We start from the raw sequence: 21,752 nt of genomic DNA on the forward strand, positions 1-21,752 counted from the left end.
TCAGTCGTTACTCGCTCCTGAGTTTGGGAGCATGGGGATTGGAGAATGGGCCGCAGAGGGTCCTACTCCATATGTGCGTATTGTCCGGCACAGTCTAGGATGCAGGCGGTTAGTACGGAGGAGGGAAGCCAGTTTCTGGGATTATTGGGGGCCACTGCAACATTTGCAGGTGGTCCAAGTGGAGACTGCCTCATGCCTAACTAGGCTGCCGGGAGCTTAGGTAGTTGAGCTTATGGCCATACGCCAGTCATGTATGTCGGTTGAAGACCCACCAGGGCAGTCAGGAATTATTGGTGGCACTTTCGTAAATAATGCAATATTTTATTAAATAATAAATAATGGCACGGGGAAGAGAGGGTCGGTGGGTCCATGTTCCATGGTCCACCCGCAGCCTCTCGGCGAGTCACAACCGGGGGTTCGTGCTACTCGACTTACGTCCTGCAATCCCTGGAGTTGCTTTTCTGGCTCCGGCGCTTGCATCCTCGTCAGACACTGCCCTGTTTCGGGACGGTTCGACTCCATTGGAACTAAAAAAAAAAAAAAAATCAATTCAAAATAAAAATAAAAATAAAGAATTTTTCTGAGTTTTCTTTTGCTTGAATCATACTTACCTACTCCGTTTTCCTACATTCAATATTTTAGTCCACGTCGTCTACTAATTTTAATTAATTCTAATTTGCTACTATTCTCTGCACTAAGGTCCATGCTACTATTTATCACACTTTGTGCCCCGCTCGCCAACGTGAGCCTCCTCTTTCCATCCCTCTCATACCTCCTGTGTTGAAAAAGCCACAACAAAATCTAGAATATTAGAGTTACCGAACAAAAAAAAATTGTAATAATTTACAAGCAAATTCATAGAGTCACACTGAACGTAGGTATAGAGAGACTGTCAATAGAGCACATACTTTGTAGGGAAAATAAAATCGTGTGAATATATAGGAGAAAAAACCCCATTCGTGTCAAATAGAATTTGTGCACTGACTCGACTGGGATCTATCAAGACCTTGGGTAAGACAAGTCAATGAGGGAGACGATCTTCCCTGTACCCTGTTGTACTTTGCTCCTGCATTCAAATGCGCACACCTGAGATTCCGGTGCCCGGAAAATATTAACTGTAAATACCCGCGGACACGACTCCAGATTGTCCCCACCCACTAGACCGTTCCTGGTCGTAAGCTGTCTGTCTTCGGCTTGGCGCCGGACGACCGCCATCTCACCTTTTTCCGTGCTTTCCTTTGCTTTCGCTGACTGCTCGAGAGCTGCACAACCACTAGCGTCGCTTGGCAAATTTCACCCTCTACCACCAGCCCCTCGACCTTTCTCTCCTCTTCCTCTTCTTCCTCCTCTCTCGCTTTCCTCTGCTTCTTTCCTTTCCTTTTCCTTTTTCTTCGCTTTTTCCTGTTGGTGATTTTCTCTTATTCCCTATACATTTTGTTGCCTCGATTAGCATCTCAATTCCTTCCCTCTCCCCTTCCGTTACCCACCCTCCCTTTCTCGGCTATTGGGTTGTGCCTTACTCATAGCGCCAACTTTCGCCGGCCGAGGCCTTTCCCCTTTTTCATTCCACCTTCGCATACTCTCGCAATCATTCGGTCCTACGGTGCTGGCATTCCAGCTCTACGTCAGGGCGATTGACTGTGCGCGATCCTTGGCGCTTCCGTCTTCCGTACACCAGCTTCACTCTCGGCGAAGCGCGTGAACGGAACTTTACTATTCCGGTCAAGACGTCAGGACTTTTTCAGTTGACAATTTCGACCGAATCAAGATTGTCATTGGGAGTGGCCTCGAAAAGAAAAGGTCGCGCTTGCGGGAACCGTTGGGCCTTGGTACGCGCGAAGACCTACATCGTAGTTCTTTGAGTGGCACGGACTCGGATTGCATCATTGTGTCGCAGGTTTTATGGGATCCGAAGCTATAATATCACGGAACTCGGATACGTTGCGATTCGTCTAGTGTCTCACCTTCACTATGGCTCATACCCAGCCATCGCCCACGGGCGGCGTCACACCTCACCATGGCCATCTTGCTGCTCATCCGCAGGTTAATGGTCACATGCCTTTGCAGTCGCAAGGCCAGAAGGGTCCTCCCATGAGCACTGCTCAGAAGATTGCCGCGCTGAACGAGCAGGTGTGGCTTCAAATTGGTACGTTTACACATTGCGCATGCTTTTTAAAAGCTCTTCAAGTCCTCAGGCGACACGTACGCTGACCGCTTCTCTTAGGTGGTTTAACTGAACTGATGGGAGACCTTGACGGTGCCATGAACGCATACGAGCAGGCTTTGCGGCATAATCAATGGTCTATTCCTGCAATGAACGCGATATCCTGTATTCTGCGGACTAAGGAACAGTTTCCAAAGGCGATTGAGTATTTGCAGAATATTCTGAAGCTGGACCCAACGAGCGGCGAAACATGGGGCAGTTTAGGTATGTGGTTACTAACAACATGCCTGCAATGAGCAGTTGACTGACTAGCAGCTCAGGTCATTGTCATCTCATGATGGATAACTTGCAAGAGGCGTATACCTCCTACCAGCAAGCGCTCTACCACCTGCGTGATCCTAAGGTATGTTAAGCCAATTCGCTTTAAGAAGCAACATAACTCTAACTCGTGTTTACTTTTGTAGGAACCCAAATTGTGGTACGGTATCGGTATCCTTTATGATCGCTATGGTTCCCTCGATCACGCCGAAGAAGCCTTCTCCCAGGTCATGAGAATGGCGCCTGATTTCGAGAAAGCCAATGAGATTTACTTTAGATTGGGAATAATCTACAAGCAGCAGCAGAAGTTCAATCAGAGTCTGGAGGTCAGTATCTATGCGTCAAAGCCGAAATTGGGTCATTTTACTAAATCTTCAATTCAGTGCTTCAAATATATTGTCACCGATCCCCCGCGTCCTCTTACGGAGGAAGACATTTGGTTTCAAATTGGCCATGTCCACGAGCAACAAAAAGACGTGAGCTTCCTAACCTAGCATGGTCGAAGGTAGGCTCGAGCTAACCCTGGCAGTTTGATTCGGCGCAACAAGCCTATAGACGGGTTCTTGATCGTGATCCCAATCACGCGAAGGTCTTGCAACAGCTTGGGTGGCTGTATCACCAACAGAGCAACAGCTATGCCAGCCAGGAAAAGGCAATCGAGTACCTTGAAAAATCAGTTAGCGCAGGTAGGTTTCCAAGCATCCTTTGAAAGGAGAATGTGACGAGTCTAACGGTTTGTGCTCATGATAGACAATACCGATGCGCAAAGTTGGTACCTACTTGGCCGATGCTACATGTCCCAAGCCAAGTACCCCAAGGCGTACGAGGCCTACCAACAAGCCGTCTACCGGGACGGTCGGAACCCGACTTTTTGGTGTTCCATTGGTGTGCTTTATTACCAAATCAATCAATACCGAGATGCGTTGGATGCCTACTCGCGTGCTATTCGCCTAAATCCTTACATTTCGGAAGTTTGGTATGACTTGGGAACTCTGGTAAGCTCACAGATACCTCAGATTACAACAACGGAAGAAACTGACTTGCTATCCAGTACGAGTCCTGCAACAACCAAATTTCTGATGCCCTCGACGCGTACGGTCGTGCTGCCGATCTGGATCCGACCAACGTCCACATCAAAGCACGCCTGCAGCTCCTCCAGAGTCAGTTGTCAGGCAGCAACCAGACCAATGCCCCGGCTCCTCAACCTCAGGATGTTCACCCTCAGGCCTACCAGACTGGTGTTGGAGGACCTCCCGCTCCTCAGTGGGGTGCACCGGCACCGACTGGTGGTCCTCCTCCCCAGCCCCCCGCACCACCGAGGCAGATCGCTGATTGGAACCGTGGCATCAACGAACTTCAATCTCAGGCCCAGGCTCAAGCCCAGGCGGCTAATGGATTTGACCACAGGGATGCGGTTCGAGCTCCCGCAGCTATTCAGCAACCCAGCCCACGCCAGGAGCCAGGAAGGGGCTTCCCCGACGCTGTTCGTCCTCCGCCTACCGCAGCTCGTTCCCCGAAGACTGCACTGGCCGGTCCGGGAGTGTACGCGCCTACACATGCACTTCCTCAGATTGCCAACCCGCCGCCTGCACCGTCTCACGAGCGTGTCCCTAGTGGTGCTAGCGGTTTTCCTTCGGCAACTAGAGGACCGTTACCTCCCGCTCCCGCAGGGCCCCCTCCTGCTCCTGGCGCGCCTAATGGTGCTCCTACTCCTGGCGGCCCTCTACCCCCTTATCATCGCCCATTCACCCCTCCGGCTGAGATTAGGCCTATCCGTGATGAACGACCCTCGTCTCCTGGTTCCACTTACCCACATCAGCAGTTTCATCATGGTCCTAGTGTGCCTCCTGTACAGGGTGCTGGCAGCACTGGAATTGCGGGCGGTGCCCCCGCGCCTCCATCTGCCATCACTGCCGCCGAGGCCGCTGCTCGTGAACGTGAAGATCGTCCCGCATCTGCAATGAAGCGTGGCCGCGAGTGGGAAGCCGAGTCCGCACCGGTTAAGAAGATCGCCAATGAGGAAAGCCGTGCTCGTCTCGATGAACAGCTTCCTCGTCGTGTCACTCCCCCAAACCGCATGCCTTCCCCCGGCGAGATGCAGCGTCGTAGCTCGTCTGAAGTTCGGCGCGAAGACCAACGTCGTATCAATGAAAGTTATCATCCTTCCGAGGCGGCTCATCACCCTCCGACGCTGCCATCCATTCAGCACATGCCACCACACGCCTCTGGCTCTGGTCTTCCTCCAATGGCTGAAGGGTCTACTCCCGCAGCCAACGGTCCACAGCCCGGACCTTCTGCTCCTGTGCAGGTTAAGGAAGAGCCGGCCCGCGGCGAGCAACCTCCGGCTCATGAACCAGCTGCACGGAAGATGGACGTGGATGAGAACTATGATGACGATGGTGATGATGATAAAAGAGCCAGCACTGCTGTAAAGGGCAGCCCATCTACCAGCGGATCGGGCAATGCCAACAATGCCACCAATGGCAGCCAGACTTCACAGTCGAAACCGGAGTCTACAGCCTAGGACGCTGCATCTAAAATGAGTTTCCTGCTGTCTCCATTGATGAATGTACCATGTTGCCTATGGACTGAGCCTGAATAAAAAAGCTCACATGAAGTTATCATTATGAGACTTCCTGTTGCCTTCGCTTCTACTCTGATTTCTTTTTCTTCTTTTTTTACTATCTATATACTTCATCTCTTTCTTCCCATTTCCTTTATTTCCCTCTACATTTGGGCCTACCATTTCCTGGTGGCGTTCACCCTTGCTGCTATCTTAGCCACTTGGTCTGTATTGTATGATTCCGAATGGCACATTAGGAAGGCGATGCACGTTTCCCACTTTGTGCTTTTGTATCTATTTCATTTTCTAAACGTTCCTGTTTTCTTACATTTGTATGCCCTGCGACAACCCATCCGTTCTCATCTCCTGTCTTAGTCTTTTAACTCTTGATGATTGAAGGTAGCAACAACAGAAAATGGCAAACTAGGTTAAGTAAGATACTTGAATGAAATAGTAGTTTTCGAGTTAACGCGTTGTAAGGCGGTAATACTTGGTGGCGGACGCTACCGAACTTTCTGTACTACCCTTGGCCCGTGTCTAGAGCGCCCGGAGCCGATTCTCCATGTGCGACGGGAGATGTACTAAATACTAGTAGTACTAGAGTAATCGTAGTAGTCGTTCTGTCGTATTGATAGGGCTTTCGTTGGAGACAACGTTATGGGGTCAGGAGGAAAAGCCGAAATTACTAGATATGGTATAGTGGCCGAACATCAGTATTGCCTCAGGCATCAACAGGAGTCGCTTACCCTCGCGGCGGTTCCTAACCGTAACAGGAATAGCGGCGGCGGCATCGCTTAGGTCAGCCCACACTCGTTAAGCGTTGCAAAATATGACTTTGCGGCCGATTCAGAGATAGACACTGTCACTCACCACTTCGACGACTAACGACAACAGGGTCAAGATGTGAGTTCCCACGCTGGCGCAATGCCATCATGACCTCAAAAGAATCAAATCGCTGATTTTTATTCTCTGTAACAGGAGTCACCGGAAGTACGAAGCGCCTCGGCACGGTTCGTCAACCTTTGCTCAATTTCTTTCGGACGACTTCCAATTTTGAGGTCGTGGGTGTATTTTGTGTGCGTCCTACTGACACAGCTCTTCACAGGCTCCCTTGCCTACCTGCCCCGCAAGCGCGCTGCCAGACACCGTGGAAAGGTCAAGAGGTTAGTTTTGGATGAAAATTTCCGTGTTCAATTGGGATATTGGAAGGCAGGATACTAAGACCCACGACAGCTTCCCCAAGGATGACCCCAAGAAGCCCGTCCACCTGACGGCCTCCATGGGTTACAAGGCCGGTATGACCACTGTTGTCCGTGACCTTGACAGACCTGGTGCCAAGATGCACAAGAAGGAGGTTGTCGAGGCTGTCACCGTCATCGAGACCCCTCCCGTATGTTTCACCTATCAATTCTTTTGACCCGAGTGGGTGCGAAAGTGCAACATACTCACAAGTCTTATCTAGCTTGTCGCTATCGGTGTCGTCGGTTACATTGAGACTCCCCGTGGTCTCCGCTCTCTCACCACCGTCTGGGCTGAGCACTTGAGTGACGAGGTCAAGCGCCGCTTCTACAAGAACTGGTACAAGAGCAAGAAGAAGGCCTTCACCAAGTACGCCAAGCAGCACGCTGAGGAGAGCGGTGCCTCCATCACCCGTGAGCTTGAGCGCATCAAGAAGTACTGCACTGTCGTCCGTGTGCTCGCCCACACCCAGATCCGCAAGACCCCTCTTAAGCAGAAGAAGGCCCACCTTATGGAGATCCAGGTCAACGGTGGCTCCGTTGCCGACAAGGTTGACTTCGCCCGCAACCTCTTCGAGAAGACCATTGAGATCGACTCCATCTTCGAGAAGGACGAGGTGATCGACGTTATTGCTGTCACCAAGGGTCACGGTTTCCAGGGTGTCACCAGCCGTTGGGGCACCAAGAAGCTTCCCCGTAAGACTCACAAGGGTCTGCGTAAGGTTGCTTGTATCGGTGCCTGGCACCCTAGCCACGTCCAGTGGACTGTTGCCCGTGCTGGTCAGATGGGTTACCACCACCGTACCTCTTGCAACCACAAGGTCTACCGTATCGGTAAGGGCTCCGACGAGGCTAACGCCTCCACCGACTTCGATATCTCCAAGAAGCAGATCACTCCGTAAGTACTCCCGTGGCACGACCTCTGTGTCGATTGACATGCAGTGACTAACCATTCCGCAGTATGGGTGGCTTCGTCCGCTATGGTGAGGTTAAGAACGACTTCGTCATGGTCAAGGGTTCCGTCCCTGGTGTCAAGAAGCGTGTCATGACCCTCCGCAAGACCCTCTACCCCCAGACCAGCCGCAAGGCCACCGAGAAGATCGAGCTCAAGTGGGTCGATACCTCTTCCGAGTTCGGCCACGGTGCCTTCCAGACCCCCGAGGAGAAGCGCGCTTTCTTGGGTACCCTCAAGAAGGACCTCGTTACTTCCGCATAAGGTGTTTATGGATATGATACGGTGTAGTGCAAATTATTTATTTTTTCAATAAAAAAGCGAATACCTTCCAAGTCTAGGGTGCGACTGGGGATCGTCATTTTCTTTCTATTAGGTTTTACGTAGCTGCAAGGCAAATTTCATGACATTCAAGAGACCTGGACTCGAAGAACCGAAAATTTCCCCTGTAGGAATGTCAGTGTCCGGCGATTTGTACTGTATTGTAGTATCGATTTGCGATTTGTGCGGTCGAAAACCTTGGCGCTTGTCTAACGCAGTCCAGAAATGTCTTTAACTTTGGAAGACATGACCCTTTATGCCCCTTTCTTTACTCTGTTCTAGGGTACTCCATCGAACTCTGGTGGCCGTGCTGGGCCCTATAATTTGACTGCTTTCTTCCGTGGCAAAACTCCTCCAGTACAACTGAAGCATCCAATCGCGATGCCGCTCAGCCGCCGAGGGCATTGCGTCATTGATCGCATCTGGTGTTGGGCTTCAATCTCATCGCCAGAAGTCCACAAACTTCCCCTCTGCCCTTCAATCATCCAACTTCCACTCAAGAACTATCCCCCGTCCTCCCGCCAGATTCACCATCTTCATAAACCGCTCTTAGTGAGCCCTCGCCGCACACGCGACAACACCCCTGTTTCACAACCTACCCCTCTCCAACCCACCATCTCGCGCACAATGTCCGACGACGCCTACATGAGCTTCCTGAACAAAGCCAACGCGGACCTGGACACCGCGCGAGCTCAACAAGCCCAGGACTCCCCCACCGTCCGTACCGAAACAGTCGAAACAGGCGTCAGCGTCCCAGCTCCACTAACATCAGTCGACGCCTACTACATCTCTGAAACCGATGAACCGTTCGAACCCGTCGCACTGCGATGGGATGGCGCATCTAGAGGAATCTTCCCCGATGCTTGTACGTGACTCTTATAGGCCCTGCTTTTCACCCCCTCCAAGAGCAGTTTACGGAAAACAGTGGATTCAAGTGATTCCATGCTAACGACTTCTACCAAAGCGCATCTATCGAATCTGATCTCGCCGAATGCGGATCTTTCATCCTCGATTACTACGCTATCACCATCTTCTTTTGATCCCAGGAATCAGTACCCGTCTGCGTTGCGCGCGGTTCGCGCCGCTGCTGCGGAGTCCTCTGGGGGTGATGAGTCGGCGGTGGATGTGAAGGTTTTTCGGGTTGAGGTTGGGCCGTCGCGGATTGAGTATTATATTCTTGCGGTGGATGCTGAGAAGTCGTTGGTTGTGGGGTTGAGGACGAAGGCTGTTGAGACTTAGTGATGCTTTGTGGGTGTTAATTTTGTCTGGTACTTTCTTTCTTCCACTCTTTACTTGGATATGCTTTCGCGGGTGTATATATGGAGGAGTGAGGATTGTAATGGTTGGGAATTAATTGTCCGTGGGAATCAAATTGTATACTTGGGCATTGAGGTCATGTTACCCTCTTTTCCTCTTTTTAATGGACTGTGTAGGGTGATTCCAAGGAGAGAAAGAAGAACATAACCTTGTCCCTTCATACTCCAGAAACATCGTAGTGGAAAACTAGCATTAGAAGTAGATACCCTCTAACCCTGGACGTCGTCCTACTTTCACACACACCAGTACTCCATACTAATATACCCCCAAACACCAACACCAACACAAAGAACAAAACAAGTCTGTTGGTTACTACAACACTTAGTAGATATTCCTTACAACCACGAACACATACTCCGCAGACTGCCCCTGTATGCATTACGAACAAGTCCAAATCAAAATTCTAAACAAAACTACACATCCAGGTGACAAGTACACGGGACATGCCATATCCAAGGTCTCCCAAGATATATAGACCCAGCTAAGCAGTCCACCCGAACCACAAGGGCCCGAGCTACACTCATCCATACAACCAGGAACCCATAACTCAAACCCACCACGCACCACGCAACACACAGCACACTGATCAATCATTCCATTTTTATATAATTCATGCATGCGAAATCCTAAGACCAAAAGAACTACTCCAGCTTAACAGTCAAGATAGCCTCGTGGTCCGAACAGCAACAGTCCCCATTGTCTCGGTGCAATATATTTAGCACTTGGAAGAAAAAGCAAAGCGGATTCTTTTTCCCCACTTCCAGAAAACAAATTACAGTAAGATCTTATGTATGTATGTATGTATGTATGTATGTATGTATGTATGTATGTATGCATGGATGTATGGATGTATGGATGTGTGGATGTTGCATTAATGGCTCAAATCTCTTGAGATATAAATAAATAATCTATGTAGGTGGTTAACTTGTTGACATCATCTGATTGTTGGATGTGGTACTGCGTGGTTCTATTTATTTGTTCTGGGTCGATGCAGGTTGGGTGACTTGCATGTAACCCATTGGTTTCAATGGGAACTGGGGTTTGGAGGAGGGTCTTGAAGAATCCCCGTGAAAGGGGTCCTGGTGGGTTGTGGATGTACGTTACGTATGTTATGTACTCCAGTGTGGAGTTAGGGTAGAGATCTATCTGTAGGGGTGGTTTCTACTGATTCATAGGTTTGAGGGGGATCACTGGTTTACTGATTTTATTTTAGGCATCGATATTCTACTTTTGTTTGGGTGGGCTTTTTTTTGGGTCGCACGAAGAGTGAGAGGTGACAGGCAGAAAGATAAAAAGTAATTTGTAAAGAAAAAGGAAAGAAAAAGGGAAATAAAAAAAGATAAGAAAAGAAGATATGAGCAAGGGGCGGTTCGTCGTCCCTGTTGTTGTGCAGGTGGAGGGCAGGACAAGCTGGAGAGGGTAAAACGAATACAATCATCGTCATTTTGATTTCAATTTATTTCATTTTTTTTTTTATCTCACAGGGAGTACAATCCCATAGTCCTGTCCTCCGTACAATCAACGCAAACTGTCTCAGGTGAGAAAGGAAAACCAGTACAAAACCCAAGTCGGCGCCCCACTTGAAGGGAAACCGTCTGCAGGTGTTATTTTTGTTCGGGCGATTGTTATCATGTCGCATGGGACCATCGAACTGGGGCATGTCTCGGGATGGATGGGTTTAACACGCGTCCCTGCCAGACTAAGTATATTAGGGTTGTCCTGATAAATTACCAGGGTAAGCGGCGAGCCCCGCTAAGGTATTACTTTGGTACCGCGACGGTATATTCAAGGACGGCGATGATGGAGGGAGAACAGGAGTTCTTGAACTTATATATACTCTGGACCAAGAAGCCAAGCATTGTTGATCTCTGATCATTACTGGAAAGGATTTCAACTGCCCGAATGGTGTGGACGGTGATTGGGTCGGATGTGGATGAGCCTTGTTCCTCGATGGATGCATTCCATGCCGTCGCCGACGCTGCAGTGTTCCGGTCCGAAGCGTTAGGAACTGAGACATCATTTTGAGGAGGCTGCTACAGGTATTGTAGCTTATTTGCAGCGCACAGGGGATTCGATAGATGCATCACTGTCATTATGTTACAAAGTAGATGATGTGGCTGACATCAAACGCACCTCGGGTGATCTGCTGATGATCTTAGTTTCAACTGACAGGATGAAAGACCACTACCGTACTTTACAAGTACATAGTGACCACGGTGTCAGTCAAGGGCAATGTTCCAAGGAAAGCAATAAATGTACCAATGGGAATCTCTTGGTCTCCATACTGCCCGCCTTGTTTGGAGAGTTTCAGCGGGGTGATAGAAGGTCCTGAGGAATGGCGGAAGGTTGCCATCAGCTTCATCTGATGGAATGAGGGGAAGAGTAAACAATGGGCTTCAAGATTCCGGAACTAAGACAATTGGCCATGAAGTATGTTATACGTTTCCTTCGCACTCCGCGGCTATTCAGCCTCATTACCTTCTTCTTTCTTGCCTGGTAACCTGTCTGTTGCGATGACGACAGGGCCGTGCTTTGTCACTGGAGTAGATCTGATCTATCCAAAGCCTTAAGGTTAACGGCTAGGACGCGTGTTCAAGAATGGTATATATATAGGAGTATCTATGTGAGGCACTGATCGGAGATAATATTGTTCGCCTTGTTTTTTTTCTTTTTTCTTTCTCTCTCTTTCTTTTTCTTCTCCAAAAGATCAGCGGTCGTCTAAGAGCGAAAAAGGAAATAGGTCTAGGGTTAGTTTCTTCTGGAAGGGGTCTCGGCGTGTCAATCATTGAACCCGAGGGTTTAATGCAGAGGAAATGTCTTCAGAACGGGGTTGATAGTCTGTTAATATAGGGCACACTTCATGATTTGTAAATAGTGGGAGTATGTGTTATTGTACGTCTACCATATCACCGTAGTAGGACTCTGTAGTAGTCAGTTGGAAGGCCGTCTTTCGCCGGGACGATTACCATACAATACCGAATCCACCGGGTTGATGAACCCTGCACTAAAGACTTCAATATGGCGCTAGACAGTCAAATAACGCTTAGTTGCCGAGTCTTAGGGTTTGCCGGTCCACTTGACAACGATCTCGAGATTCCATGGAACAGGCTACCAATTCTCCCGGACTGTAGCAACGAAATTCTTCCTGAGCATTCCTGAAACTTGCTGGGTGGGGTGGATGCTTCGGTTTGAGGCAGCTATGAAATATCCCGGTGAACCACCCAAGGGGTTCGACAACGGGGAGGAAAAACAAGAGGAAATGGAAAATTTCCCCTGAAGGGACAAAGTCTAGACCGCCCAGGAAACAAACATACTCGCCGGGCAGTACCTTTCTCTCGTCACCTTCGAACCAACGGTAGCCAAAGGACCTGCAGACGCCACCGGGCCACCTTCTTTACTCATTTCCCTAGGCCGTGAATCGCCTAAAAAAAATGGGCGACGATCCCCACCTGCAGGGGTCCTAGTGGCCAATGATCCCCAGAGGGGACCTATTTTAAAGCATTCTTGTGGTCTTGTATCTTTTTGATAACAACAGGACCACCGGTGGTGCCTTTCATGCCGATTCCTGCTGTCTTTGGATGGTTTCATGATGGTCCAGTATTATTCTTGAGATTCTTATTTGTCCTTTTCAGTCTACACCACTGCCTGTATTATTATTCTAGATTATTATTATTATTACTAGTAAACTGTTTAGGTATAGTATAAACTTGGAGAAGGAAAGTCAATTTTGTTCTCTTTCTCTTTTTTTTATTGAAAAATAAAAAGAATAAAAAAAAGCTTTGCCATGCTATGTAGGAATAAGCCAAACAGGGATTGGCATTGACAAACTGAACGCTCTCCACTCCCTTTCCTTACTGTTCGTCTGGGTAGTTTAGGTCTTTTGTGGCATCCTGACCTTCATTCCTTTGCGCCCGCTGGTGCCTTTTTCTTTGTTTCTTTCTTCTTTTCTTCTTCCTCTTCCCCTCCTCTCAATTCAAACGTCAATCTACCCCTTCGCCGCCCTCACTGTCCATTCACCTCAACACACGCACGCTCTCTCATCCTTTCTGCTTTTTTTGGTCTGATACACTAATACCGTCTGTGCTCGTGTCGTGCGCCAACCTTCCAGAGACAAATGCGCATCGGGATCCAGAGTCCCGTCCACTCGTTCGTAGTCTTGTTTACATCTTGATACCCACAGCGCATTATTCGTCGCTCTTTTTTTGCTTTTGTCTTGGAGCCAGTCATTACCGAGAGTCGGATTAATATCTAATCAATAGCATCAACACACAGCTACAGTCTGCGGGTACACATCTGGATGGAATCCTGGATGGTAGCTTTTTGATCGGTTGTATACCAAGGGCTTCGGGATATACTTGTTGACCAGCGCGCATTATCGGTACTATTGGCGACGCGACTAGGATACAGAAAGAAGCACGGTCACAGCTATTGGAGGTGAATTGCGACTCGCTCTTCCATCATCCCTCTACAAATTCGTGTGGGCAACAACAGCGGTTACAGATCACCCGCGGCGCAATCGATAGAAACGCATTCCAAGATGTCAGACAACCCCATGAGCCAATCGGCACGAGATACCCCTCACATTCGACTCAATTCCGGCCAGCATGATCCATTCAGTGATCCAGACGAAAATGGGCCACCGGTCCCCAGCCACGGGGGCATTGGACGCGCCTTGACACCTGGCATGTCGAATTCAACGTCAACTGGGACATTCTTGACCATGCAAACTGGGATGGGTTCACCGACTCCTCAGGACTCCACAGATTTCTTGTTACCACCGCGGCCACAGAGGCACCGGGAACAGTATGATGGGTTTCAATCTCCGGATTTGTCGGGGCAATCGTCAAGACGAACAAGTTGGAGCTCGGAAGGTGGGAGTGAGAGCAGAGGCTACTTCTACCCCCGCTATGAGGACATGAGATCTCCTTCGCACGGAGAGGGTGATGGGGATGATGTGAATACACAAACAGTCACGGAGAAGTTCAACATCATGCCGTCAGAAGGTCTGCTTCTATTCCCAGAGGATGTGGAGAAGGACGATTATTTGCATAACCCGGATCCAAACGACAAAGAACGAGACTGTGACATTTGGAACCGACGAGGAATAGTCAACGGTGGAGGTTTAGTTTTGTTGACTCTGGGTCTCCTGATGCTGTTCATTGGGTACCCTGTTCTGTATGATATATACCCCTACCTGGACAACTACTGGCGTGGAAACTAATCTTTTGTAGTACTGCTGTTCGAGGAATGGAGAAAGGCTCAGCCTCTGTCTGCAAAGCTGGGGACACGTTATGTCTTGATGTGGGAGAGAGATCGACACTAAAAAATGTGCGGACCGGATTGATAGACCCGGACACTCCGGCCTCCGCAATGACAAAGAAGTCGGCTGATGGCAAGGAATGGAAGCTGGTGGTGAGCTTAGATACTTTGCCGAGCTGTCTCGATCTGTCACTGATTATCATAGTTTTCGGATGAGTTCAACACACCGGGGCGGACGTTTTATGACGGTGATGATGCTTTTCTCCAGGCGGTTGATATCTGGTACGGTGTGACGCAGGATCTCGAGGTTTGTTTTGTTGACAGTTCCCTATGGGTTTTCTGTAGCTGACACCCTTCAGTGGTACGATCCTGATGCAGTTACTACGAAAGATGGTGTATTGGAGCTTCGGTTCGATGCATTCCCGAATCATGAAATGAAGTATAGGTCCGGCATGGTCCAGAGTTGGAACAAATTATGTTTCACTGGCGGTCGTTTGGAAGCAAGTATATCCCTGCCAGGAAATGGTGAAGTGTCCGGTTTCTGGCCTGGTTTCTGGGCAATGGGTAACCTAGGGCGCCCGGGCTATGCCGCCACCACGGAAGGAATGTGGCCGTACAGCTACTATGATGGTTGTGATGCGGGAATCACGCCCAATCAAAGTTCTACAGATGGTCTGAGCTGGTTACCTGGAATGCGTCTACCTGCATGCTCCTGCGACAGTGCAGAACACCCTACCCCTGGCAAATCAAGGAGCGCACCGGAAATCGATGTTATTGAAGCTAGCGTTGCTGCTTTGAACGGTGACGCGGCGACGATGGTAGGGTCTGTTTCTCAAAGTCTGCAGATGGCCCCATTCGATATTTGGTATATGCCTGATTACGGTACGTGCTCATAATGTATGGGTTGCGGAAGATAGGCCTTGCTAACGGTGCGACAGAATACGCAGCTGTATACGATCCCAAGATCACAGAGATTAACTCCTATCGTGGCGGGCCTTATCAACAGGCAATGTCTGGGCTCAGCAATCTCAATAACGACTGGTATAACGGAACACAATACCAGGTTTATGCCTTCGACTACACACCGGGAGCCCGTGGTAATATCACCTGGTATGTCGGCCAGGATAAGACATGGACTCTCGACGGTAGAGCCCTGGGACCCAACGGCAACATCGGCCAGCGGGTGATTCCTCTGGAACCGATGTCTATTATCATGAACCTGGGTATGGCATACAGTTTCGCTCCAGTTGATGACAACATTAAGAAATTTTTGCCTGGGTACATGCGTTTCGATTACCTCCGCATCTATCAGGATCCAGACAACATTAGCCTTACCTGCGACCCACCGGGCTATGAAACAACGGAGTATATCGCGAAACACCCCAAGGCGTACCAAAACGTCAACAAAACTACATGGTAAGCCTACCACCGTCTAGCATGTATTGGTAATAATTTTACTGACGATTGCAAGGACTGATGCTGGATATGAATGGCCTAAAAACTCATTCATGCATGAATGTTGAGTTCGGTCATTTCCCCTACCAGCTATTGCATCCCTTAAACTCCCGAGACTTCTGCCCGAAACCTCTTCAAAACCTTTGGGTACACAGCTCGCCCCTTAGGGCCAACTTTGTATCACCACTGTCTCAACGGTGAATACTACGTTCACCTGTATCCCCTTTTGCTAGACGGCGTCTCTGGAACCTCCTGAGTCGTTTTAGCGGCATTGTGCTTTGGCGTTCGGTGGGCATTATGATTTCCATTCTGCAAAGAGCTGCCCGACCTGGAATTGGTCGCATTCGTGTGCACGTCCAACTCGATTTCACGGACGTATGTCGGGCTTATTCGTTTTGTCTTCTTCACTCTGCATGCTGGCATTTACATGTGTATCATTGTTGTCATCTTCTGTCTGTATACCTTTCAATATTTCCCTCCTTTTCAACTTTTCTTTTCTTTACTTTTCTTTTTTTCGTTCACAGAACTTGTGGGGGCTCGAGCCATTGCGCTCTTCTGATTTTATGATAGAACACGTTGTCCGACGATTTATGGACCGTCTTCTTACCGATGAAAACGAGGCTGTGGTATGTACGAAACTTCAGGCGCAGAAAAGCGCTTCACATCTGAGAAAGATAGTCATGTTGAGGTCCTTCCTCATTTTCGCATTTGTTATGAAAATAGAGGCATAATATTGAATCCAAGCTGTACAATTCATCGGATTCCATAGTATGGATCCCATGTAAACAAACTACTTCATCGCAATGTGATTGGCCATGACTAAGCCGCTTTGGCGTCACATGGGCGCCACCTCCGGTTCTCAATGTTTGCTTGATTCAGAACAACTGACTTGAAAGCAACAATCACCTCAATCAGCATATTCTAACTGCCCTGCTGGACAGGGGCGGTGTTTCTTGTAACACATTCTCCCAGGTTCTTGTCCAACCCACTTTCTCCTTTCCTACCTTTTCAGGTTTCAAGTGGAGAATCCAGTCTACTGCCCTTCTAAGTGTATACCGTGAGAAGACCATTGGTAGATTGGCTGTCTTGGCTTAAACTAATCATGAAGGCATAAAATCTACATTGCGTGGCTGAAAACCTCTGGACCATACGACTTTGTTCACATCTCTCTTATAAACATCAAGCACATCCCTAGTGCTACCATCCATATTGCAGAGTTGCCCATCTTATCCTGTGGAAACTATATCAACGAAAAGGCTACTCCCATTGATCTGACCATCTGCTGGCGATCAACTACCCAACCTCACTCCTCTCAATTCGGTATTGCACTATATCATCCGTGCCCAAAGCTCTCTCTACCCTAACAACCAAAATGTTCAATCGCAACGTCCCAGCTCCAGGCCCTCGCAGTCGCGATCCAATCGTGATCGACGACGAAAGCGAAGACGAAGACATGAACGTCGATTACCCCGGACGCCAAAATCAACCACGTGGGGTTGATCCCAGTAAGCCCTTCATGCCCTTACATTGACCCTTACATAGCATCCAACTCATCATCTGGAGCCTGTCACGACTTACCAATCACTATTGAATTTCCACAAAAGTGACATAGGCTAATAACCCCAGGATACGACACCGATCGCATGCGCGGCCCACTAACAAGCTATCACACGACCATCGAACAGGAAAAGAAAGTGCGCAGTCGTCTCCGCGAGGAAAGACATGCTGCGCTTTGTGTCCTGATGGACCGGGAACTTCTCACTATGCAGGCGTTGGCTGCTCAAGAGGTGAGTCGTTGTATTTTGTCTCAATTTATTAGTTTACTTCTTCAATGAAGTCCCATTATTATTTGGGGGTTCACCCCACGCGGAGACCTAAATTCGACCCATTTTGCCCAGGTAGTTAAATGTCATGACTTGTCTCCATTCTAACTATAAACAGACCCTCCCACAAGCGCGCCGTCGCTTTCTTTCTAAACTCATCGCTCCTGAGGACCCCGAGGTAGCAGCCTCTATCCGTTCTGACCTCTTCATCGTTCAGAATCCTTCTTCTCCGGCTCCAAATAATCAACCTCTACTCGTGCACCGGAGTGTTGTCGATGTCCACGAAACTGACGATGCGGGGTGGCGACGGCCCGCCGATGCCGGTGGGTCGTCGTCGGCGTTCTCGTCTCCTGCTTCGTCGTCGAAGAATAAGGGGCGGTTGTCGACGCCCGATAGGACGAGAGAGAAGGGCAAGGCGTCGACTGCGTCTAGTTCAGTTTCTGGGTCGGCGGGTCGCGGGCAGCAATTGCGAGAGAGGGAGAGGAGGAGGAGATGGAGTGGTGCTGAGAGGGAGGATTATGGGGTCTCATCGCCTTGAGTTCTTCCATGTCTTGGTTCTTTGGCTTTGGGTCCTGTTGTCTTGGAAGGTTATGAGATGCTGAATATGGATTTATAGATCTACTGTGTGGGGTGATTTGATTGGATGATTGATATGAATGAAATGAATATTCACAATGGGCTCATGTATACATCCCTAAGACCGTGCCATCCGTAAAATATCCTGATCGTCCCATAATCTACTATACAAAAAAGACAGACAAAAGCATAGCTAAGCAAAAAGAGAAAAAGGGGGAAAAAGTAGATGTGAAAAAAAGGCAAAAGGAGCAATATAGGCTCTACCCTCTATGTAAGTGTAGATCACCAGAGCCACCTTTCCAAACTTGCCTCCTGAATGGGTACCCAAGGGTATCAATAGACCGAACCGTTTCTGTTTCCATCGTTCTCAGGAGGTCGGTAGAGGTCGTCAAATGTACCCACATTCAGGCAAGATTGACCAAATTTACTTCAAGCAGAGAACATACGCTTTTGTCTATCCACACATGTGTGACAAAGCAATGAGTAGTGTTGGCGATGAGATCAACCTTAAAAATGGTCGACTCACAGAAAGCTCCCAATCAGTCAAGCTCGCTGCCAACAGCGGTCGGCCCTCAGCGGGAGCATTAGCACTTCCATGTAGCCTTCGTAAGCAAGCGGTCGGCTTAGTTGCCTGGCCTTTCAGCATTAAGCCGGCTTTCAGCATCGCCAACTTGCTTACGCGTAGAAACTTCCCTGTTTTGCATGCGTTCACGCATGGCTCGAATGTTCATCGGCGTCAATCCTTGAGATGGTGGTGGGTCCGGTTCTGAATAGAAAGGATGAAGTCTATGGGAAGTAGAAAACCGGACACGACCATCCCTCATGACTGGTAATTGTCATTGCAGGGGCTCCGAGCTCGAGGAAAGTCGGTTCAAATGAAGATAAACATCCGTACCATATCTATTCCAAGTCAGATCTAGCTGGATAGAAATAGGCTGATAATGGAACGGAAAAATACTTACCCTTCCATGCTGATTAATTTCAAGTCCCCACCGAAGTACCGAGCATACAAACGACTGATAGGTAATCCATACCCGAAGCCGGCCATAGGGGCTTTGAAGTCGCTTTTGTCAAAATCGGGATCCAAATTGGGTGTTTGCTCGACCGTAGTGTACATGTACGTCCAAACCAAGGGGATAGAAGAACGGGGAATTCCACCACCCTCGTCGGACACCTTGATAGTGATGTCTTCTTTTCCTTCGGCAATGATGACTTTGGTGACTGGGAAAGCTTCCTTGTCTGCACCATGGGTCTCTACCACTGCACGAAGGGAGTTCTTGAGGGTTTCAAAGAGCATATGAGACAAGTGGCCCGGGACGTACATGAAGTTCAGGTCATCTTTGCAGACAAGCTGGACCTTCGGAGCTTCGAACAGACCATAGTAATCTTCACACACGAATCGGGCATTATCAATAGCTTCGAGGGCGACTTCACGAACATTTGTCTTCGTACAGATAATACCAACGTAATTTGGATGGCGGACGTGCGTTTGTTCTGTCAAAGCGATATGTTGGCCGATTAGCATACGTATACCTATCCGAGACATATAAAATCGATCGAGGAAGGACTGAACGGTCGAGTCAATCTGTAATCTTTGGCGTTTGCGCTTCCATTCCAGAATACCCTGAGCCACAGTGGTTACAACGCTGTCGTGTCGTCGTTTAATATGCTGGAGAGTCTTCGCGAAGCGTTCGTTATAATCATTCAACTCCGGAGGCCAATTGCCCTGGTCATCGGAAGGTACAAAATATCTTCGAGCCGCGGCGGCAGCAGCCTTTCCGTTTCCATTATGATTCAATGCCGAGGTGGGAGAGGACCGGTATTGCCCTTCCTTGATACTAGGGTTCTGAGTGGTTTCCGAGAGGATCTTCGAAGCACCACCGTTGATTCTTCCTGGCCGTAACAGCCGGGATTTCACTTCCTGGGTAAGAGTCGGTCGAGGCAGGGTGATGATTTCCTTTACTTCATATTAGATATAAAGAATACCGGGAGGGGTTTGCTTGGGTTCATGGCATTGTGGGCTACAGAAAGGAGCGGGCGGTGGGTCATACCTCGAACGATTGCGCATACCAGTCCTGGACCTTCTTGATAGAGGGCATTTCGCTGAGTCCATCAGGGAGTTCCCCCAGGTCCTGGACACGGTGAGCGAGTCGAATTGGGAGTTCCTCGGAGAGGAATTGAGAGGCGCGAAAAAGAGTCCCTACTTCAAAAACGAGGTCACGCGATCAGTACAAAAAGTCCACGAGTCATTGTTATGACACCAATAGGTTTCAAAGGGCAAGAGATGGACACACCGGTCGAAGGCCTGTCTCCAAATTGGACCATCTGCCGAAGGGAGACACCAGTGGCGGGGAAGCTGGCATAATGTCTGATGGTCTCCATCAGCCTCTCCGACGGCTTCCACATGGTGTCTGTAGATATTCAGGCCAAACGGCCCGAGAGAGTCACTTCTATAATCCCCGAATAACGTAGCAGAGAGCAGATCACTGCGTGGTATAGCGTAAAGCTAACGATACTGGGCGTTTGTAGCTGGGAAGATAGGAGGCGTTTAAAGTCGGGATGACTACTACCGAGGTAGACTTCCTCCGCTAACGGATGGCGGAGTGCAGGTGACTCGGGACCAGTGGAGTAGGAGATGAGGGGGTCGATAACAAGATGAGTAGGGTGAAATGTGCAGAACTTGACAAGTAGAATGAAAAAATTCAGCAATCCATGTGGGATGAGCTTCGATTTCTCCAGATATATGCTATCAAGGACGATGCAAAAAGCCGCAAATGAAGAAAAAGTGGAGGAGCTTGGTGAATGACTCTTGTGGCCGTTGCGGAGACTCTCTTTCCCGGGGAGTCACGTGTGGGGGGGGATTCCGTGCTTGGCCGAGGAACAACGAAATATCGTCCGATCCTCAGGCAATCAACCAACCGTCAGTCACAACCCGATTGATACTTTTAACAATGGACCTTTCTGCTACCAAAAAACAATGAATCATTTCCTTTATTCTGAATACTGCAACAAGTAGGCAGGAAATAAAGTGGCGGCACAATGCTGTTTTGAAGCGGGATCAACCCCAGATCGGCCTCCGTGATGCTTATCGTCCAACTGGAATTGCCGATGAGAATGTGAAAATTGGCCCGGGTTTTTCCCCTTCGCCCGAAATCATTCGACTTCTCCTCACTGATGCTCCGATGGGTCTGGATTTCCCAACGGAGACACGAAAAAGAACCATATAATTGAATCCTATCCAGTTTTGACAAGTTTTCGTCAGGCTGAAGGACGAAGAACTTTTGGGTTTCTCCTACCCGCGGTATGGTCCATCCATCCGCGGTTCCCCGGGACCCAATACGACCATATCAAGCTCTTGGATTATGCCCAAACCGAACGACAGATGCCTTGATCGAGTCTCCCATGTAATTTAGTTGTATTGTGTGTTCCAGTGGTCAATGTGTTGTCCTTTGGGATTTACTTTCAAGCCCTGGCCAGGGGCAACGGTAGTTCCTCAGATCGGATTGTCCTTTCTCTCAGCGTGAAAGACATTGTCCTTTCAGCTTATATTCGTTATTGTTAAGGGTATGACAAGCCAAGAAAAGCCGAACCTTGACCCCGTTGTATTCAAAGAGCGAGTGAATAGCATTGATGGATCGGTCTTTCGCGGGAGAGTCCGTAGTGAGACCAAGTAGATCGTACTATTGTCAGCGACGGAGTGCTGACCCTTTGTCACCTGCATGTCCCGTGACACAACAGCTGTGAGATTAAACCTAATCTTAATGGG

General features: G+C 48.9%; 7 protein-coding genes across 7 annotated transcripts; 5 read left to right on the forward strand and 2 right to left on the reverse strand.

Moving 5' to 3' along the window:
• The first annotated feature begins 1,351 nt into the window (after window positions 1-1,351).
• Window positions 1,352-5,523, forward strand: F9C07_2282427 (uncharacterized protein). The gene is made up of 8 exons (XM_041291260.2): window positions 1,352-2,146; window positions 2,225-2,428; window positions 2,485-2,567; window positions 2,629-2,808; window positions 2,866-2,958; window positions 3,012-3,168; window positions 3,233-3,477; window positions 3,534-5,523. Exons 1-8 carry the CDS (start codon window positions 1,972-1,974, stop codon window positions 5,004-5,006), a joined length of 2,610 nt encoding a protein of 869 aa, XP_041145070.1. The 5' UTR covers window positions 1,352-1,971; the 3' UTR covers window positions 5,007-5,523.
• Window positions 5,524-5,881: 358 nt separating this feature from the next.
• Window positions 5,882-7,682, forward strand: F9C07_2282428 (ribosomal protein L3-domain-containing protein). The gene is made up of 6 exons (XM_071510557.1): window positions 5,882-5,948; window positions 6,024-6,055; window positions 6,151-6,208; window positions 6,279-6,435; window positions 6,508-7,181; window positions 7,244-7,682. Coding segments are annotated over exons 1-6 (1,179 nt in total). The 5' UTR covers window positions 5,882-5,946; the 3' UTR covers window positions 7,500-7,682.
• A 255-nt stretch (window positions 7,683-7,937) lies between these two features.
• F9C07_7353 (uncharacterized protein) lies at window positions 7,938-8,795 on the forward strand (the record flags this gene model as incomplete). The annotated part of the gene is made up of 2 exons (XM_041291262.2): window positions 7,938-8,421; window positions 8,521-8,795. 2 exons carry the CDS (start codon window positions 7,938-7,940, stop codon window positions 8,793-8,795), a joined length of 759 nt encoding a protein of 252 aa, XP_041145072.2.
• A 2,111-nt stretch (window positions 8,796-10,906) lies between these two features.
• Window positions 10,907-11,235, reverse strand: F9C07_7354 (uncharacterized protein; the record flags this gene model as incomplete). The annotated part of the gene is made up of 2 exons (XM_071511612.1): window positions 10,907-10,959; window positions 11,133-11,235. 2 exons carry the CDS (start codon window positions 11,233-11,235, stop codon window positions 10,907-10,909), a joined length of 156 nt encoding a protein of 51 aa, XP_071365203.1.
• Window positions 11,236-13,410: 2,175 nt separating this feature from the next.
• On the forward strand, window positions 13,411-15,655 carry F9C07_7355 (putative beta-1,6 glucan synthetase; the record flags this gene model as incomplete). Its single annotated transcript, XM_041291263.1, has 6 exons — window positions 13,411-14,048; window positions 14,105-14,285; window positions 14,338-14,439; window positions 14,492-15,014; window positions 15,071-15,548; window positions 15,604-15,655. 6 exons carry the CDS (start codon window positions 13,411-13,413, stop codon window positions 15,653-15,655), a joined length of 1,974 nt encoding a protein of 657 aa, XP_041145073.1.
• Window positions 15,656-16,959: 1,304 nt separating this feature from the next.
• Window positions 16,960-17,948, forward strand: F9C07_7356 (uncharacterized protein; the record flags this gene model as incomplete). The annotated part of the gene is made up of 3 exons (XM_041291246.1): window positions 16,960-17,092; window positions 17,214-17,374; window positions 17,529-17,948. 3 exons carry the CDS (start codon window positions 16,960-16,962, stop codon window positions 17,946-17,948), a joined length of 714 nt encoding a protein of 237 aa, XP_041145074.1.
• An 841-nt stretch (window positions 17,949-18,789) lies between these two features.
• Window positions 18,790-20,958, reverse strand: F9C07_1457540 (dehydrogenase kinase). The gene is made up of 4 exons (XM_041285486.2): window positions 20,281-20,958; window positions 20,038-20,186; window positions 18,949-19,943; window positions 18,790-18,886 (listed from the first exon to the last, which is right to left on the reverse strand). The coding sequence occupies exons 1-4, from the start codon at window positions 20,390-20,392 to the stop codon at window positions 18,823-18,825; spliced, it is 1,320 nt and encodes a 439-aa protein (XP_041145075.1). The 5' UTR covers window positions 20,393-20,958; the 3' UTR covers window positions 18,790-18,822.
• Between the last annotated feature and the right edge of the window lie 794 nt (window positions 20,959-21,752).

This window comes from Aspergillus flavus, chromosome 3 (genome assembly GCF_009017415.1).
Source record: "Aspergillus flavus chromosome 3, complete sequence".
NCBI lineage: Eukaryota > Fungi > Ascomycota > Eurotiomycetes > Eurotiales > Aspergillaceae > Aspergillus > Aspergillus flavus.

Coding starts and splice junctions, on each gene's coding strand:
- F9C07_2282427 (XM_041291260.2), top strand. CDS start 1,972: ATGGCTCATACCCAGCCATCGCCCACGGGCGGCGTCACACCTCACCAT. Junction 2,147..2,224: donor GCAGGTGTGGCTTCAAATTG/GTACGTTTACAC, acceptor CGCTTCTCTTAG/GTGGTTTAACTGAACTGATG. Junction 3,169..3,232: donor TGAAAAATCAGTTAGCGCAG/GTAGGTTTCCAA, acceptor TGCTCATGATAG/ACAATACCGATGCGCAAAGT.
- F9C07_2282428 (XM_071510557.1), top strand. Junction 6,436..6,507: donor CCGTCATCGAGACCCCTCCC/GTATGTTTCACC, acceptor AGTCTTATCTAG/CTTGTCGCTATCGGTGTCGT. Junction 7,182..7,243: donor TCCAAGAAGCAGATCACTCC/GTAAGTACTCCC, acceptor ACCATTCCGCAG/TATGGGTGGCTTCGTCCGCT.
- F9C07_1457540 (XM_041285486.2), bottom strand. CDS start 20,392: ATGTGGAAGCCGTCGGAGAGGCTGATGGAGACCATCAGACATTATGCC. Junction 19,944..20,037: donor GGTATGCGCAATCGTTCGAG/GTATGACCCACC, acceptor TATGAAGTAAAG/GAAATCATCACCCTGCCTCG. Junction 18,887..18,948: donor AAATTAATCAGCATGGAAGG/GTAAGTATTTTT, acceptor GACTTGGAATAG/ATATGGTACGGATGTTTATC.